This window comes from Dendropsophus ebraccatus, chromosome 1, assembly GCF_027789765.1.
Source record: "Dendropsophus ebraccatus isolate aDenEbr1 chromosome 1, aDenEbr1.pat, whole genome shotgun sequence".
Classification (NCBI taxonomy): Eukaryota; Metazoa; Chordata; class Amphibia; order Anura; family Hylidae; genus Dendropsophus; species Dendropsophus ebraccatus.
In genome coordinates, this window is record NC_091454.1 from 189739547 (window position 1) to 189759026 (window position 19480).

At 43.8% G+C, this 19480-nt stretch overlaps 1 protein-coding gene and 1 non-coding gene across 4 annotated transcripts in view; one reads left to right on the top strand and one right to left on the bottom strand.

Moving 5' to 3' along the window:
* Window positions 1-2184: 2184 nt before the first annotated feature.
* Window positions 2185-19480, top strand: part of TET3 (tet methylcytosine dioxygenase 3) — a 65844-nt gene continuing 48548 nt past the window's right edge. The window contains exons 1-2 of one of the 3 annotated variants that reach the window (XM_069986867.1): window positions 2185-2918; window positions 16717-16773. In XM_069986867.1, coding sequence (XP_069842968.1) covers window positions 2577-2918; window positions 16717-16773 — 399 coding nt within the window. In that variant the 5' untranslated portion in view covers window positions 2185-2576. Of the gene's footprint in view, window positions 2919-16441; window positions 16504-16716; window positions 16774-19062; window positions 19107-19480 lie in introns of those variants that run through there. The other 2 variants (XM_069986874.1, XM_069986888.1) reach the window with 2 other exon arrangements.
* TRNAE-UUC (transfer RNA glutamic acid (anticodon UUC)) lies at window positions 3123-3194 on the bottom strand. The gene has a single exon. It is a non-coding gene; the product is annotated as a tRNA-Glu (tRNA).

Here is a 19480-nt window from a genome sequence, read left to right on the forward strand (position 1 = left end):
GCTTGTGAACCTTGGCTCTCCAGCTGTTGTACAACTACAACTCCCATCATGCCTGGACAGCCAAAGCTTTAGCTTTACCTCCTTTTAAACTTGGATTTTAAAAGTCCTGTAAACAAAGCTGGAAGTTTGAATCAACTGTGGGATCTACCTGCTTGTTTATACTCGTAAATGAAATGTGACGCTGCCTGGTGTCTGGCCCAGATAAGCTTTTACACTGTGTTACCTAGCCAAGCGATGGGCGTCACCCAAATAATGGTTCGCAACGATAAACCCCAGGTCTCCCACGTGTTGTTTTTAAAGGGATAGAATGGACAAACTTTTTTTTCTTTTTTCCTTTAAACACTCATGCTTCCAAGGTGCTATACATACTATAAGAGGTTTACAATACATATCCTAACATAAAATCAACTACAATAGACTTGGACACAGTAAATAACACCGATACAGAGGGATTAGAATATACAACAGCCTTGATTGTCCTAGGAGATGCCAGGACGCTATTACCTGTCAGCAAAAATTCTGTTAACAATAAATATGAACTTTATACTTCATTTCTTTGCAAATTGTATAATTTTGCTATATGTATTTATACACATTATATGTATTCTCCAAGATGGACAAGGACTCCCAATATGTTGACCACCCATCTAAGAAAAGGTGAGCACAATAATGTGGACATTAATGGTCACTGCTAATGTAACCCACATCAATGCATTAGTGTCACATATTATATATCATATGTCATTTTTCTCATTGACACAATCCCTTGAAAGGTCACAAACTTTCCCAGCATGCATGAGGTCAAGAGGTGCCCTGTTCTACTACCCCTGACCATACCTCTGTGTCCCCTTGCCACCATGATCAGTGTATATACATCTAGATAGATATTACAGTAGGGATGTCTTCCTGTGCTGTCACCAATCTCTAGGTTTCCCTGTGTTGTGGTAGAAATCAGTTCTGTTTTCCCCCATTCTGTCCCTGTCTGTGTAGCCAGCACCTGCTCCCTCCCTCCCTCCCTGCCTGTGACCCCCCACCCTCCTCCTCCTCTTCTCCTCTCTCTGCTCCTGATCCTCTCCTGCTCCACTTCGTATCTTTGTGTTTCTCAGTCACTTCCCTTTTGTTTGCTCCACATCTGTGCCCCTGAGCTTCTCCCATCCCCCTCCTCTTCTCCTCCTCCTCCTCCTCCCGGCTTGCTGAAGGCTCAGAGAGAGGCACATACAAGGTGAGTGTGGGCTCCCAAGCACCGGCTTTGGATGTCATGTGTGGACTGGGATCTAGGACCTGATCAGTGTGTATGCCTCTGTTGTTACTCTTGTCTTCATGTCTTGCTACATAGTTGCAGAATCACAAGTGATCTGATGTGTGCAGCACTTGGTTCCATGGCAATAGTTGCATTGGTGCACACACATACTGCAATGCAATGATCAGCTGCTGCATGTGCATGCTGTGCTTAGTGCAAGGACCCTGGAGAATTTAGTGGAGACTTGTGCCCCTTTCATTAGTGTGCCCAGCACGTGGGTTTCCCACCTTGTCACTTGGGCAGTGCATCCTCCTGCGTTATTGGGGGGCACTCACCTTCCTGTATATAGGATGGGGTCCCCTAGTAGGCACTGCATCTAGGAAGAAGAGGGGGGAATCTAGGGGGTGTCCCTTTTCCCTGCACACAGTGGGAGGGGGTCTCTTTGTTGCAGGGGGTGGGGGAGGGCCGACCTGCCGGTACAGTCCCAGCTCCAGGCTCAGAACAAAGAATCGCAGGGAGCTGTGTCCTGTCACTGATAATGAGCCATTAGCACTCCCTGTGTGTGTCTGTGTGCTGGGGCCCTTGGTGTGTATTGCTGGATGTGGGTATGTTTATACACCAGAGAATGTATATGCTTTGTGTTTATATGTAGACAAAGTTTGTGTAGTGTGCCTGGAAACTTTGTTTATGCTAAATGTTTATTCCATCTATCATGTGTGCTTATAGTTATACACACTGACTACAATGAGGCAATGTTGTGGTGACAATGTAGTAGGGGCTGTTAAAGGTACAGTAACACAACTAGTCATGGCGTGCACTCTCGTACGTAACAAGTGCAAAATTACTTCACGTTGATAAAGTTGTGCCTTGTTTTTGGTATCTTTTTTTTTTTTTTTTTTTTTTGTGTTTCGGTTATATGACATATCGCTCTTTTTGTAGGAAAAGTTTCAGGAAGTCCTGGTACAACTTCTTCGTCCCGGCGGATCAGTAGAGCGTAGTGTTTCCAACTGCTTGAGTCACGATGAGCTGTCAGGGGGGAAAGGGGAATCACCAGAAGACACGCTTGCGCTTACATTTAATATGTCTGCTGGGCTGGGAAAAGAAGAATTTGGGATTTTAACAAGGTATTTTCCATGAAGATACCATCTAAACCGAGGTTCACATCCAAATGAAGGGACATAAACTGTGGATCACTTTTAGAAGTTGGTTAACTTTGGTTCACAGGACTAGATAACGTTTACCGCAGACCCTACACAATATTAGCCCCATGTTTTTAGCCAAGCTGGTGTCTTGAAAGTTCTGAGGCTTTTTTTGGGGGGTAACATTTGGCTGCGTGATGATGGAGACCGAGCATGCCCCATTGCCTCACATGGGGGCTCAAGATGTTTATGACTTCTGTGACGACGGGGAATCCCTCGGGAGGCTAAAGCCGGTGGAGTTGCCGGTGGAGACAGCGGTTGTTAGCGGCTCTGTCGTAAGTGGCGGCAGTAGTATGGAAGCTGCGGAACAGCCCCTCAAGAAGAGGAAGCGCTGCGGGGTCTGTGTGCCGTGCCTGAGAAAAGAACCTTGCGGAGCCTGCACCAACTGTGTAAACCGGAGTACCAGTCACCAGATATGTAAGATGAGAAAATGCGAACAACTCAAGAAGAAGCGAACGGTACCGCTAAAAGTGGTAGAGGTGAGCAGCTTTAACGTCTGTCTTATTGCTTGTTATGTAGTGGTGCGTTAGTATGGGTAATACAGTCCTTGATCCCGCGGAGTGTAAGACATCCGTAGAGCTGACCCAGATTTGCAGAAGGTTTCTTGACAATGATTCTTAAGCAGTAATATTAATAATAATAATTATAAAAGTCTTTTGTAAGATTGCCTGCAAAAACAGTTGTTCCCATACCGGGAGTCGAACCCGGGCCGCCTGGGTGAAAACCAGGAATCCTAACCGCTAGACCATATGGGAAAACCTTGGCTGTTCTGTGCTGCTTCAGCCTGAAATAGACATTGCTGTGTGCTATCCCCCGGAGCTTGTCCTGCGTTATATTCTGGTGCACCACTGGAGCGGGGTTAAGTGTCACTGTTACAGAAGAACGGGAGATATTCTGTCACGCTCGATACTGATACACGGTTTTCAGCTGATGGCGCTCGCTTCTCATTGGTCTATCGGGCTTAGTGGGAGGGGTTTACATCACTGGGGTTCATGTTAAAAGTTCAACGAAGTTCCTCTTGACACCTACCGTTTTCATTGATTCCGCCTGAGTTTTCTGTATACTCTGGGTGCTGTATAGAGGTTTGGCCTTCTGCATATGTGCAGTGCTGTGCATTTTCGAGACACTAGCATTGTTGTTGCGTTTTTTTATATGCTGACATCCGTATTTCCATGATGTATATTCATGTGCGGGGATACATTCCCATGGTTATGATGGAACTGATTGCGGACTTGGTTTACGCAGCGACCCCCACCCCAGTCAGACGGATGTGTGGATGATTAGTTATTGCAATGTCTGAGCTCTAAAATGTACGCAGGGATTTTTCTAGGATGGAAACAGGAAATATTTTCTATCCTGGCAAAATAAAGCCCCACTGGTTTTCCCGGCAGATTGATCCGTAATTTTGGGACTGTGATGGTGGCAGTAACATATTGAACATGTATCTATAGGTTTTGCCTATCCTAGTAGTATATAATGGTTGCTCATTGTGTACAGTGCTGTTGAATACGTTGGTGTTTTTGTACTAGATAATATACATTATCCAGGTTTTACGAAACTCTCACAATACATCTGAGGAGCCCAGTTCCTGTGTAATTGATAGTTTATATCACCCTGACATGGCCGTACTTGCTACTGATCTGCTTCCTCCTGTTATTTGCGCTTATCTCCCAGCAGGGTCATAAATTGTCTCACATGGGTGGTATATGGGTGTGTAAAATAGGCTTCCCCCCCCCCTCTCCTAGGGTGACACTCACTCAGCCGTTTTAATACGTTTATGGTACCTATTAGTACCTGTTCTTGCCCCTTCTGTGGCAACCTGAATACTGGCAAACACCCTTCCAAGGAATTACATGCCAGGCCTCCCTTTTGTGTTTGGGGTTGTAAGAGAGTGTGCGTCACCCTCCCCCGCTCCTTCCTCCTCCTTCACCATCTCCTCCTCCTTCTTCCCCCGCCTTGCAGGGAATGTTTCTTGACGTGTGGTATAGGCAAACGTATCCTATGGCTGCCAGCTGGGTTTTTAAACTCCCCACCCCCACTGCAAGCCACATACTGCTCCTATTGTGTAGCCTGTTTAGACTTCTTTTCTTCTGCAGCATTATGCTCAGGATCTGGCTGGATCACTAAATACACTGAAACCACCCCAGTCTGCACAAGGTTCTGGTTTTCTCTGATGGCTGACTGCAGCTGCTTGCCCTTTTGCCCCCAGACCGTGTAGATTGCTACTAATGTATACCTGTGCCAGCCAGCAAGGTGGTAGAATTTGGATCAACACATCGCTCCGATCTTCTTCATTAATAAATTCATAATAATTCCTATATAGCCTTGTTTCCAGGGCCGTACAGTCTCCGCCGTCTTTGTTCTTGTGGTGGTAAATGCTTACTTGAGCCTTCCACGTAAGGGGTATGACCGTGACCCCGATATCAAGGCTGTTTTCTTCTCTTTGTGCATCGATATGTTTCCTTATGTTCCATTACTGAATGCAAAAAAGAAAAAAGGTGCGATCATTATCCGTATTCCTGTTCCAGATCCATGGCAGAGTTCACGCCGCTGCCCTGCATGGTCTCGAAACCGTAGCTTCCTTGTATTTCGTTAGCGATCGTACTTCCACCTCTGCACAGATATCAGCGTCTTTGAGTCCTTTTCGATGTTTCCCATGAATGGAGTATGTTTTTTAACTGTGACGTTCAGCGCTTTCCCATCATCCGACCCTTCGCTGCTGCATAACTGAACCAGCAGCTATGACTCATAAGCCTTCTAGTAGCAATGTCCTCGAGTTACCTTCCAGGGCAGTTTTCTGCCTCGGCCCACTAGGTTACGCTGTGGGAAACACGCTACGTTGTGAATAAGGAAGTAGTTTTCTCTTCCGTCTGCATTGTGCCACCGATCTGCCCCTTCTGTTTCGTCGCGTCTTTTGAGACGGTTTACGGAACGTTTAAAACCCCAACAAAGCAATATCTCCCTTTCTACGGCTCCGTGGCAGCATATTTGGCGTTAATACAACTTTATCTTCCTCTTCCAGCTTAGCATGAGATGGGTCACTGTTATATTTCATGGCAGGGATACAATAGAACACAAGCTTGGGTTAGTGCGTCAGGGGCATAGCTATAGGGGATGCATAGGTAACTACTGCACTTAGGCCTTAGGGCCCATCTGCCCTATAAGACACTAGGGGGGAGGTTTATAAAACATGGTGTAAAGTGAAACTGGCTCAGTTGCCCCTAGCAACCAATCAGATTTCACCTTTCATTTTCCAAAGAGTCTATGAGGAATGAAAGGTGGAATCTGATTGGTTGCTAGGGGCAACTGAGCCAGTTTCACTTTACACCATGTTTTGATAGGTAGCTGCTTCAATTAAAAGGTTCCCATACACGCGAACCTCCATCTGTTGCGAAACTAGAATTCCCATCATGCCTGGACGTCCGAAGCTTTAACTGTCCGGGCATGATTGGATTTGTAGTTCAGTTGTAATTCAGTTTGACACTGTGCCATAAACCCTTTCCTATTTGTCAGCTGTACCCATGGTATAAGGTGTATGGGGCTTTCCCGACGGCCACCGACAGATGTTGGTGGTGATAGGGGTCAGGCGTGATGGAAAATCATTGCCCAAGCCCTTTGTTCTGCGAGAGATAAGCCGTAGCTAGAACACTTTGGCTGCGTCTTAACCCTCCTTATAAAGAACACAGGATCGCTTGGCCACACCTAACGTTCCTGTGTATGGGGAGGTCGGGAGAGAGATATCTGACAGCTGAGCGATGGTTATTAGAGGTGTATGGCCATCTTAAACCTCTGTTAAAAACTTGCAAACGTTATAGCATACTAAGTTGATCCAAATCTAGTTTTGGAGGAAAAAAGCCAGCGTCACAGTTGTCTTACCTCCCGTCATAGAAAACAAGTGACTGTTTGGCTGCTCTAAACATTCAAGTGAATGGGAAGGCTGAAGGGCGAATGTTTGGCCAACTATTATTGAAGGTGTATGGCAGCTCTCAGGAGACGTGTTGGCTGAACCTGCCAATTTTGGTGGGATCAGCCAACCATCTAATGTTTAACAGATGTCCCACCTGTCCTGCAGCAAATGATGATCAGGCATGCTGGATTTCAACTGCCCTATCATTTTGATGTCAGGGGGACATGTTGCCACCAGATGTGTCTGGTAGTGGTTTCTCATCTCTTTCCATGCAGAACCCATGCAATCCTAAGAATTGGGAGATGCTTATTTGAGAGAGTCCTTTCTGTCAACAGGTTATGTCTAAGTCCAGTTTTTAGACACTAGTGGCAGTTGTTAGAGGCAAACCTACCAGCAGTATTAGGGTATATGCATAATGAGTAATTCCCATGGATACCTTGCCATCAGTTCTGCCAATCCCGCTTGACTCACTGACCATGCCATAGACATGTCCATTCTTTGGATGGACAGCTGAATCTGCCCGAGCATACAATGGAGTCTATGAGATGGGCGGAGAGTGAAGCGGGAGCACACGGGGGCGAGTGACGGAATCTGTGGCAAGTTATCCACAAAAATTACTCAGTGTGCATATACCCTAAAAGGGTTTGTCCATTTGTTTTAACAGTAAACTTTATGGAGCAATGGCTGGAAAGTAATGTCCATTCCAGTCAATGGCGCACCAAATGTCAAGATAACAAATGTGGTATACTTTTTTTTTCCCCACTATGTACCTCTACATTGGAAAGTATGGTAGACTATGCTTTCATTTACAGTGTGGATAAAATGATATACCAGTGTATGCAAGAAGAATATTCTTTTGGCATGTGCTGAATTCATGGGGCTTATTGATATGCCAGAGCTATATGTGTGTGGGGGGAATAGTTCTAATGTATACTAAAAGGAGATGTGAACATAGCCTAACAGATGTCAATAGGTCAGAGAATCCCTATTTTCACTAGCTGCTTTGTATGTGCACTCCTTGGTTTCCCTCCGAAATGCTTAGTTAAAGAACGAATAGGCTCTTGTTTTTCACCTTTAATGATGGAAATGAAGTAAGTATTTGGTCTCCTTACAGACTCTAGGACACTACTTGTGCTGCATAGCGTTACCTACAGAGTACTTTAACAATCGGGACAATGGCCACATTGTGTGCTCTGCTGGTGGAGGGGCAAGCAGATGACTAGCTGTGTGATGCACGTGGTGGGCTTGAGAAGAAGACGCTGCAGAAGGGAAGGTTCCACTAATCTCCTTCTCTTTCTGTGAGCAATGTCATTGTCTGTTTACTCGGTATACAAAGAGAAAATTGAATACTATTAGCTGTGTAGTGCACATGCTGGGAGCACAGCTCATGTTATATCTCAGGGCTTACCTGGATTGAAATGTAACCAGTTGGCAAACAGACCTTAGCCAACCATACATCGGTACCATATTGCATACCCTATTGGTTTATTCCATCATGTTGATAAAAGTATTATCTGTATGGATACTTGAGTCAATGTGAAATATTTCCTCATACATTTGAATAGGATCTCCTGTCCATAGGATATGTAGACATTATGGAAAGGGTTTCCCCCTCACCGGACCTCTGTCAGTGAACCAAATCCAGCCTCTTGTACTACATGGATGGTTATTTATTTGAATGACTGCCATGTAGTGCTACACTTTCCGTGCACTTCCATGCACACTACGGAATATGCACAGAAATTTTAAGCAGTGTCTGCGCGTCGGAATCTGCTTGAAGTTCCGCCTGTCCCATTGACATTGGATATTCTGACGCTCAATCTGCCACCTGCCCAAAGAATTGGTGGTATAAGAAAGGCAATGCTTTTCCTTGGCACAAATGAAAGGCTTTGCCTAATTCATGGTGTGTGTTTTTCCCAGCTTAACTGGGCATAAAGATTTCCAGTTGCCCTTTTAGTGCCCCATTACTGGTTACATAACATTAGACATGTAAAAATGCAGCTAGGCAAGTTTGTTATTAAATCATGACCATAAAATTCATTTTATCCTCCATTGATAGGCTACATCAGATATGCTTGGAAAGGAAAACACTGATATACCAATAGTATTTCTTTTAAGGATTAAATCGTGTCCTTTCAACATAGTCACACTAAGGGCCCTATTACACGGAGCGATAATCGGGTGAATTGGCCTGATTCCGCCGATTATCACTCTGTTATAGAGACAACCTAAAATCATCAGGTGCCGACTGCGGATCGATACGTCTAAAACGATGCATTGCCGGCAGCTAAAAACAGTATACATTACCCATCCACTCTCCAGGGCTACTCCTACTCTCTGCTTCCTCCCCGGTCCAGTGCGCTGTTTTCTCAAAGTGGCCTGTCTGAACTGACAGGCCACTCAGCCAATCAATGGCCTTAGCGGTTCTGTCCAGTGATTGGCTGAGTGGCCTGTCCGTTCAGACAGACTGCTCTGAAGCTGCAGCGTGCAGGACCAGGGAGGAAGTAGGAGCCCTGGAGCGTGGATGAGCAATGTATACTGTTTACGCAAGGGCTGTAAGGACATCGGTAACAATGTCCATGCAGCCCTTACTAAACTAATATTGGGCTGTGTAATAGCCCCAGTAAACGGGTGCCAATCTAGAAGATCGGCGCTCATTTACAGTATTCATTGGGTCCCCATCGGCCTGTGTAATAAGACCCTAAAAGCCCTTTTATACTGATGGAAGGAAGCAAACGAGCACTGATCAGCAGGATCAACGCTCAGTTGCGATCCCTTTACAGGGCTCGATAAATCGTGTGGCTGGTCTACATGAATAACTGCTGGATTGTTTGTGCAGCCATGTCACAAAGGTATACTGATACTTCAAAATACCTTTGTGACAAGCTGCCAACATATACCTGTGATGTGAATGGGCCCCTAGATCTTAGTATTGCCTATTTTATATATGCTACTAATTTTTTTTTTTTTTTAACAATGGAAGATAGTGGTAAGTGTAAACCGATGCATGCCATACATAAATTGTGTATGAAGTCTTACTTAGGTCTGTTTGCAGCCTACATAGACTACTGTAAATGGTTGTTAATAGCCTACAGATGGGATCCCAAGCTAACCAAAGTGAATTTAAAGATCCTTGCTTTTTTTTAAATTTCTTTTTATTAAATTAATATGCCCATTGTTTAATGTGATGACAGATCGGTGGTTTCTGACATCTGGAACTGCCACTGATGCTGAGAATGAAAGGATCTCATTGCCGATGTAGCGCTGCACCCCTTCACTATTTTCCCACCGCACAGCCGTGTCCAAGTGAATGGGGCCGGCGGCAGTTCCCTGCACGGCCTGGTTGCTGGGAGCTCCACTGTGCGACTTAGAAGGGCAAGTGAGGCTAAACCAACGCTGCATCCCCTTATTCTTAAGCTCTGTTGGGATCGGAGAGCTCAGACCACCACTGATGATAAAATGTTGGCATATCCTAACAATATGCTCTAAGTTTAAAAGATAAGAATTTAATGCCAATTAGAAAACTACCCTTGAATCCTTTTCAAGCTTACTATATTTTCTGACTTTTACCTCCGAAGATCAGAAGGGATTGCGAACATCCCAAACATGAACATCTGTTTCCTTTTACGTAATATAAACTTTCTGCCACAGGCTCTGTGTTTTGGAAGTGGCTCAGTAATGTTTGGACTTGGGTGTAGTCGAGAGTGAAGGTACTGAATTATCTCCTATAGTTGAGAAGTGATATTTGGCAAACGTTCATCTAATTCCTTTGTTTGGCCTCTTAGTTATCCCCGTACGCACGTAGTAAGCATTTTAGAAATACAACACACAAATTATTTTGGACTTGGATTCCTGGTAATGGTGTAGAAGGTGATGTAAAAAATAATAAATTCAATAATATCATCTGTGAAAAAGATCTTATTCTTAGGCTGCACATTGCCTTGTGTTATCGGGGTGTATGGCCAACGAATGTTGGAAGTAAAGGGCTGCAGGAATGACCCAGTGAACATTGGTGCACCTCTGTCCTCACATTGACCTAACTCTGTAATAGGCGTGTTAAACGAGTGCCGATCTATCTGATCAGCCCATATCCCCTCATTACTGTTTTGTTGACTTGTTGACTATGGCGATTAATGAAAGTAGGGTTGAGGGGTGGAAAGAGTGGTAGTAGTTGAAGAGTAGTTGTAATAGAAGTAGTCGTTAAAAACCTAGAAGGAAAATGATCACGTCATGGTCATGTTCAGATGAAGTGAAGTGGAGCACCATTCTGTGTTTGCTATGAGGCTGTGTGGTTTGTGTATCTGCTACATCCCCCACACGTGCTGTTTAAAACTTTTGCATTCAGTGTATATTGAAAGAGTAGATTTGGATTGGGACTAATTCTCCGATGGGAAGATTCTAAACAACATAGCGTAGAGTATTCTTCAAAGTTAGAATTGATTTTTTGCTGTGTGATCTTCACCTTTGCAGTCTCCGTCAGTAATAACGTCACTATGCTGCTCCATGCTCGTGTCAGAGTGGCATGCAACGGGAAGTGTTCCAGTAGAGGATGGCCGACAAAGATTTTGAGCACATGGCTAATTAGCGTAGAGAATAAAGCAGCCGCTGCTCCTTGTGGATTCCACGGGGGAAAGTTTGTCCTCTGACATCGACACAAATGAAGCACGCAGCAGGCTTTTGGGAATGCAAGAGTTAATCAACCTCTCCAGTAGGCCGAGCGCATGGCTTGCGACATTTCTATCTAATCTCGAAGATATATTTTTAAGCAACTTTAGCTTTACTTTCGGTAGGTGACCAACACCGAGCTCATGTAAAAGGAGGGATAAGTGCTACAACGAGAGATAACTTTCACCTAGAGCCATTTTTCCAGTTCCTGACAGCTCTAAGAAAACAGCCATGTAACATAAAATTAGATATTTAGCTTCATTGTATAATGGAAGCTTATGCCCTTGGGGGTTCACTAACAATGAAACCATTTATCAATGTGTCATTGTCTCGTGTTACTTGGAAAGGAGGTAACGAGTCTTTTTAAGAAATGTTAACAATTGCGGCCAAGTTAAGCAGTGGAACCAACGAAGAACGTTTGCAAATGTCTTTGTAGGAAAACTATAGTAGACGCTCGTTGGGCTGACGTATGAAATGTTTGCCAAAATTGTGTTGCCTAAATTTGTATGAAGGAATAACTTTTCAATACTTGAGGAACACTACTGTGAATCCTATAGTAGACTATATGAAATAATACAGTGGGCATTTTCTCATGGCGAATGGACATCGAAGATCGATAATCTTGTTAAACTCTTTGTATAAGGCCAAGACCTATTGATCCTTGGCCATTTTTCTTTTTTGTCATTTTTCTTTGGAGACCTAGAAACTCTTTAACTTTCTGAGACTTTTTACGAGCATATGTGTATGGAAGAAGCATGACGTGGTTGACTTTATTATATCCAAAAATCATATAGTGTGGCCATTTGTGAAGTTAAAGTAATTCGAAATCGCCTATTTATTCTCTAGTGCAAAGGCCCTTTTACAGAGACCGATTATGGGACAATTGTTCTTTCCTAGGAATGCTTATTCCTGATGATCGCCCTGTTTAAATGGGACAGCAATTGGCCAACAAATTCTTGGCCTCTTCGGGCCATCTAAAAAGGCTCTTTAACCATGTGAAGACTTAGTGTCGCTGTCATTTCAGAAAACTTTTAACATGTCATAGAGACGTGTCAAAAGTTTTAAACAGTCTGTGCAGTCGGTAAGCACGGTCCTCTCCTGCCTCTGTGTCGCATGATCAGTCGGGATTATAATGGAGCCCGACTGATCACACAGACACAGAACGGGGAGAGGACACGCTGCAGCGCAGTCTTCTCCTGGTTCGTTCTCCCAATGAGTACGGATTTGAACACACACAGACCCGGACTGATCAAAACTTTTCACATGTCTCAATGACATGTCAAAAGTTTTCTGAAATGAGGCTGAATTTTTACCTGCCAGGTAACCATGCATGTTGCAATACACACCGACAGCCAATACAAGTGTATTCATCAAAGGAAAGGGGTTGACGTTACAGCCGATAGGCAGTGTGGGCCAACACACAGTTGGGATTTTCACCAGATTAAAAGCACACACTGTATTTAAAAAGAATACCATGTATCCTACTAGTGGTTTCAAATGTGACAAATTCACTTTAAGAACACTTAAAAGAGAGCCTGTCATCACTTTCATGCTGCCCGAACCACGAGTAACTGCTTTTTCCCACCCCGACAGCCTTGATTGGTAGATCTATCCCTACACCCAACCGGATTAGATGTATCAAGGCCATCAGGGACTTCCCTGATAAAAGGGGATTTCATGCTGCCTGAACCATGATCTAAGTTTCTGATCATCACTGTTTTATATGTCTTCTGGGGAACACAGCTAAACCTTTACAAGGTGTTATTGTATTTCGAGGTGTTTTTCAGGTTTTTATTTAGCTGCTTGTTGCTTTGATCTTTCGTCTCTTTCCAACGCTGTTATTATCATAAAATTCCAAAGGAATGTTTGTTTTTCTGGGTGGGGAAGGGCTATGTGCACAGCCAGCACTTTTGTGGTCACAGTCTGACTTTTTAGGATGTCATTTATCCGGCTTCTTCTGTATCCTCCAATAACTTCAGATCTTTTTATTTATCATAGGGAAGAATTTTTCTATAAAGGTTTGTGTAGTGTTGTGTTTTACAAGTGCCCATGGTGCACCGCTCCGTATTTGCTGCTTGTCAACAACAATTTATTGCACCTAAATTATAGTCTACCGGACTTTGAACTGAACTGGTTGCCTGTTTGTGTTGCTAGTCTGCTAGTCTTTTCTCTGTTCCCTGCTGTGTTATCGCCCATTAATTTTCACTGCTATGCAAAATTATTGTAGAATCAATGGGTTTTATGCTTGCTTGGCTATTAAAACCAATGTTTTAGACTTAAGACTTTTTTAAATACGGGATTAATAAGGAAAGGGTTAGATATTTATTACAGGTGTAATTCTCCTTTAAGGGAGAGGATGTGGAGGACGGGGATCCTCTGTTTCATGGGGGTTGGACAGTTCCATATTTTAGGTCTACAAGCTAGCAGTCATTATGCAAAAGTTGGATTGGCATAAATAAAATAGACATTAACATCAATGGGGTTTCCATGTGTCTTGCATTGGCTTGCCTCTGTCTCTCATCATTGAACCTGCATTGTATTGGACAGTTGGGAGGAATAGCTGTCGGCTGAATTGGCTTTCTCCCTATGGCTAGAAAGCGCAGAAGACGTTACCTTTCCTTGCAACTTTATGCGCCTCTTCCACCTCCCTGTCACTAGAGATGAGCGGAACTTTCGGACTTTCAGTCCGAAAGCCGCTCACTCCAGTGCGATGCCTGCGATCTGCCGGCAGAATCTTCCAGGGAATTCAAGATAATCCAGGGAATGTATCTTGAATTCCCTGGAAGATCCTGCCCGCAGATTCCCGGGAGCGCAACTATGCACCCGGGATCGCAGGCATTTGTAAATAAGCGAAGATACAGTCTGACCAAAAGTCCGACGGTTCGCTCATCTCTACCTGTCACCTGAGGAGTCTAACTTTTGAGACTGGTTGGGGACTGTAAAGTGATAATCTCAGGTGGGCAAAACCAGACTCATGACGCATCATGTTTTGGCCAGTGGCCACACAATGTTGCCACAACATCAAGCAGCCATTGGTTTGGATCAGTACCATCCCCCTGCCCACATACACACATTTCCTGCTCCTGGATTACACCTTTAAGAGGTCTTGTCAGCTGAATGAGCTGTCTTGTACATGGCTGGCTTTAGGCAAGTGCACACCTATTGAGGCTTTATCTGAAACTGCAAAGACCTATACGGGGCATGTGTTAACAAGTAATGTACAGGCCATGGATTGCTCATCTCTAGACAAAGGAAACTTTCTTAAAATTTTTGCACATCTGCTTTTGCAGTTTATGCTCCATACAGTCATAAGGGCGTATTACATGGCACGATATTGAGGAGGAAGCGAGCGACAACCCTCTCAGGTCAGACAGCGAGTGGGGAGCAGCGCGAAGGGAGGACGATCCTCATATCGACCGGGTGGCCCATTGAAGTCGGCAACAGTCTGCTGCTACAACTCCTAGTATACAGAACGACGAGCAGCGGACCATCACTGTCATGATCGGGCTGTTTCAACATGTTGAAAGACCACAACAATGTCGGGTGATCGTGGTCTTTTAACATGCGCTATTACATCGAACCATTATTGGCCGGAACTGCTGGTAATCGGCCTAGTATGGCCGATAATAGTTTAGGCAGTATAGGCCCTATTACACCAAAGTATCACTCTATTCCATCTTCACCATTACATTTGTTATAAGGGAATCTCAACCAGGTAGCTTACCATGGGCCAGTGTTCGGGGAAGTAGTCAAGAGGAGAACCCCACTTTATCAAGAGTGTTGCTTTAACTATTAGTAATATCTGGTTGGGAAGTCAATGAGCTCCCATAGGTTAACTGGGCGCTTGAGAGGGTAAAGACCACTGACCCCATGTCTGTTTAAAGACCCCTTTCTCAAGTTTATTATGTAGAGTTGTTCACGTGTTTGCCGCTACACACTACTTATTCATTGACTGAGGTCATACAAGGCGAAGGTTTTCCAAGGCAAATCCGTACGCCAAAAGGGAAAAAAAACGTCTTGCACTTCATTTTTTTTTTTTACAGTAGTAGCATTGTATTGAAATAATCCCATTGCTTCACCATGATCTCTTACTACCGAATAAAATCTTAAAGCAGTAGTTCTCTTACGTATATCGAGACGAGCAAGTGTGCCTGCCAAGATTTTGCATTGCTCCTTTAAGAAACCGGCGCGCACAGTTCAGACGCATGAAACGCTACGAGCAGTTTCCATTTTAGAGTTAGTTCATTTTAGGTCATACCGACTTATTCAGTTTCATAGCTGTTAAAGTCTTATGTATACATAGCCGATCTAAGGAATATTCATTTAGAACGCAGAAAGCCTGCCGGCGAACCCATCACCACAAGTCTATATGTTGGTTTCCTGGAGAAGATAGTGCTTCTTGTCTAACACACCCAGAACATCCTTTGCAGAAAGGTTTCCTGTTATTTTTTTTTTCTTCTCAATGTATGGCTTAACCCTGCCAATGCCATGCCGTCAGCATTGGTAGTTCACAGGTTACATACTTCCGTAGTTTAAAGAGCTCGCTCTGGCTGAGAGTTTAAGGTTTGGTCGCGCCACCCACTAGAAGTTAACCCTTCTAGTAGCGAATTGGCATCTCCTACTGCAGTGTAAAAGGATAACCTCAATTCTGCAATGTGATCCAATCTATTAACTCTATTTTTCTTTATTTCTAAGGAAAATTACCCTTTTTTTTTAAATCTAATTTCTTTGAATCTTATTGGGGCGTAAATGGTATTGTAGGAAACAGTACATGAGTAGAGCAGGAATCTTGTAAGATTACAGTCTGTTAGGTAGCAGAAGTAGTGGCCGCCTATGGCTAATATCGTCGCTTGCTCATTGTCGTATATAGCGTTTTATCTATGTCTGTGTACTGTCAGACTTTGCACAAACGCCATCATGAAATAGATTGCATGGAAATGATATAACCTTGTGTGGCAAATGCAAAACCACTAAACCGAAGCCCTCGCCGTTGAAGTCATTGCATGTCTTAGTTACACATACAGCACGTACACACAGAGTCATAATTGATTTCTGGAGCTAAAAACACCATTTGACAGCTCCGTCGTTCATTCCTCTTAGTCCAGTCCGCAGATTCCAGCAGCCTTGAATTGCTGGGAGAGAAACCACATGGTCTGCTCTCCCTGTTAAGATCTGAAAAAAAAAAAAAATCCGGCATTACAGCACCCAGCCCCCACCCCCTCCCCACCCTCTCTGTGCCTCGTCTCCTACTACTGCAAGTGAGAAGGGGAGGGGGCATGTCACATATCATGTGTTGGGGGTAGGAGAGGTACTAAGAACTCTGTCTTATGATAATGATCCCAGCGTCTGGCAGAAGAGAGCGAGAGGGAGGGAGTTCATAAAAAAAAAAAAAAAAAGGCAATGCACCAGTGTCTTTATAGGAGCAGACCTAAAATGGCTGCTGGTAATCAACTGTGTTTTCAATTTTGACGCCAGATCCTTTTACACAAAAGGTTATTGTTTTGTCCGTGTTCACGTTAGCCGGGGACACCTAGGGATTGTGGTCTGGGGGGGCAAGTTAAACATAGCATTTAGATTACAATGCGGTCGGAATCCGTCCAAGAATCCCTTCTGCCAGGCACAGTGTATGAAGGATAGGACATCTCACCTACAAGACCACCTTGACTTATATGGTTAATTATTTTTTTTTTATTTTCCTCCTCCAGGTTGTAAATAAGGACTGCTCCAAAATTCTGCCGAATGGGCAAGTGCCGACGGTGACGGTAAGTGTAAATTAACCCCTTGCATTCTTCGCTATGCTATAATGTGTCTAATAAAATTATCCAAATACTATATATTCTAAAATAATAGCTAAGTACAGTTACTTACCAGGGCAGGGGGAGGTGGGGGCATATTCTTTTCTCTTAGTATCTAATATGTTTACATATATGGGGTTTATTTAGTCTCTCGCTGAAGAAAAGGAAGTGTGTGTTGTGTTTGTGCCAAGTAGAATGGAATGCGTCCCTTTAACTGTGACGTGAAGTTTAGTGCCGATCGAGAACACGTGTTGGGAGTGTGGTCCGTATCCGCTTATGCGAAATTTTAAATAAAAAGTGGCGGCTCTAGGGGATTTCCTGTTGGAGGATCCGCCTTTTATATGTCATTTGACACGTGGGTGGGTATAGGGGGGTCCTCTATATCTTCTGCAATAGAATATCACCTGTTTTACGTAATAAAATATATGATGATGATTCAGCATTGTGCTTATTGTCGCTGATCCTGCCAGTATGGTGTTTGCAGAACTCTTAATTTCTGCTTCTGTGTTGGCATGAAATTTGGAGCTCCGCTCTGTAGAAATAGCGCAACGTAGAATTTTGGTCATCTCTATTACGCTAATGTTTACTCACACATGCAGTTTATTGCTTCATCACACGGTTGCATTGCGGGACCTTTCACGCAAACTACTTTCCTGCACTATTGTAACTCATTACCTGGTATATGACCAGTGGGTGCGGCAGTAACTCGGCACATGAAATGTATATGTTACAAAGCCGGGTCCTTTTACAGCACTATAAATCTATATGGTTTGTAACAGTGCATGTCGCTGACACAGGGGAGTCTGTTTTCTCCCACGACCGTGAATGTTTGTGGTTTATATATAGTATATATGTTCCAGGAAGAGCAAGGCGTAAAAAAAGTGTCGCAAGCATGAATCGTACACCGAGGCAGACCTTAGACTAGATCTTCAGTGAGATGTCGGGACTCGGGGACTATTTGCGTACATGGCTTGGTTTTTGGAACACATATTCAACTCATCGCTGCCGGGGGCCCGTGGATGAGATTAAATACGCAGCTTGCCGGTTAGGTTGTGTGTGTAAGGGGTTAATGTATTCAACAGGTTGCACCAGAAAAAGACTGAGCGTTTAAAAATAGCTTTTGCGCGTACCTGTTTGCTGCTTTTTCCGTTCCATGCGAAAACCACAGGGCCTCATCTTCTTTCTAGGAAACCTCTCCTCACCGCCCCTCTCCTGGCAGGCAGATCTTGCTTTCCTCGTCTCTGGCGGAGTCACAGATCCCTAAGTCACGTGTCTCTTTAGTTTACAAACATTGCATCCCTCACACGTCACATCAGAGGAGAACACGCAGTTCCCGCTTGCACACACTTACAGGAGAGGCAAAACTACGACAGCCTGTAGACTGGGTTCCATCGCTTACCGAAAGAGAATCAGCTGTGAAAAAGTTCTGTGCTGCCGCACATACACTCCGTGATGCAATGTGACGGAGTATAATCAATAGTACTCGCGGCAGCTCAGGGAAGCGACACGCCAACTTACCAGCTCCGTCCTTTGTACCGTACAGGATGGAAAATATTTAATGGTAACTAAATAGTAAAAATGTTAATACCAATTTTTTTTTTTCTTACGTGGCTCTAAACTTTGCCTTGGTTTCACTTATACGCATGCTCCCAACTTTAACCATTTAAGTTCAGAAATTGCAGGATGGTGCAAGTACCTCAGTTTATCCTAAGCACCAAATCTAAAGACTTGTTGTTTCATGTCTATAATATATGATGTCTCCTTTGCATAAAATAATGGTACACTCCTGCAGTGATTCCCGCATTCACCTTTCTAAATGAAATAATATGAACTGGTGCCGTCTTGTGTGGGCCCACCATTTATTTATACAGACCATGTGCACATGGACTCCTAATCGTATAGTAAATTTCCCCATGGCATACACAGGACACGTCACCTATAAGGTCCAATTCAGTTTTGTAAATCAATCCATAAGAAAACGATTCTAGCTCGTCTCCAAACTGCTCCACGTGGGGTTGTCTTCTGTTTTTCCTAAATGACTTCCTCCTCACACCCTCCACTAGCAAGGTGCAGCATTTGTTGTGTCTCTAGGGCTGGGAAAACATGGCAACATTCACGCTGTGTGTAACACAGGACTAGTCTGAACAGCACTGGGGTGTCTACAACTTTATGCAGATGGTCCTAATAGCAAATAGATCAGCCATTTGACCCCACCTTTTTGAGCCTTAGCGATATACGCAACATTAGACAAGTCATCTAATTGTTCTCAGTCTTCTGCCACGGAGTACTGATCTGCGAAGGTGAGTGCTATAGTATATACGTGTATATATAGAATTCACTAAATGATATACAAACATTTATGTTTCTTAGTATACTGATGGGAGATTCTTTTCCCCCTGGGGTGTTGTGTTTTGCAGCTGAGATGCAGTATACAAGCTATTTTTGTGCCCTCATCTTCCACACAGAACATCTGTCCAGATGGCGCATGGGCTTACTCGCATATCTTTTAACTCATCCTTCGGCCCAACCCACCTTAGAGTCATTGTCGTATTTGTTTTTTTTTATTTTTTTTTTTTTTTTTTTGCAGAAATCAATAGTCCAGGCGGTTTTAAGAAACTTTGTAATTTGGTTTATTAGCCAAATATGCCATTATCTGCATTCAAAAAGCCTTTTC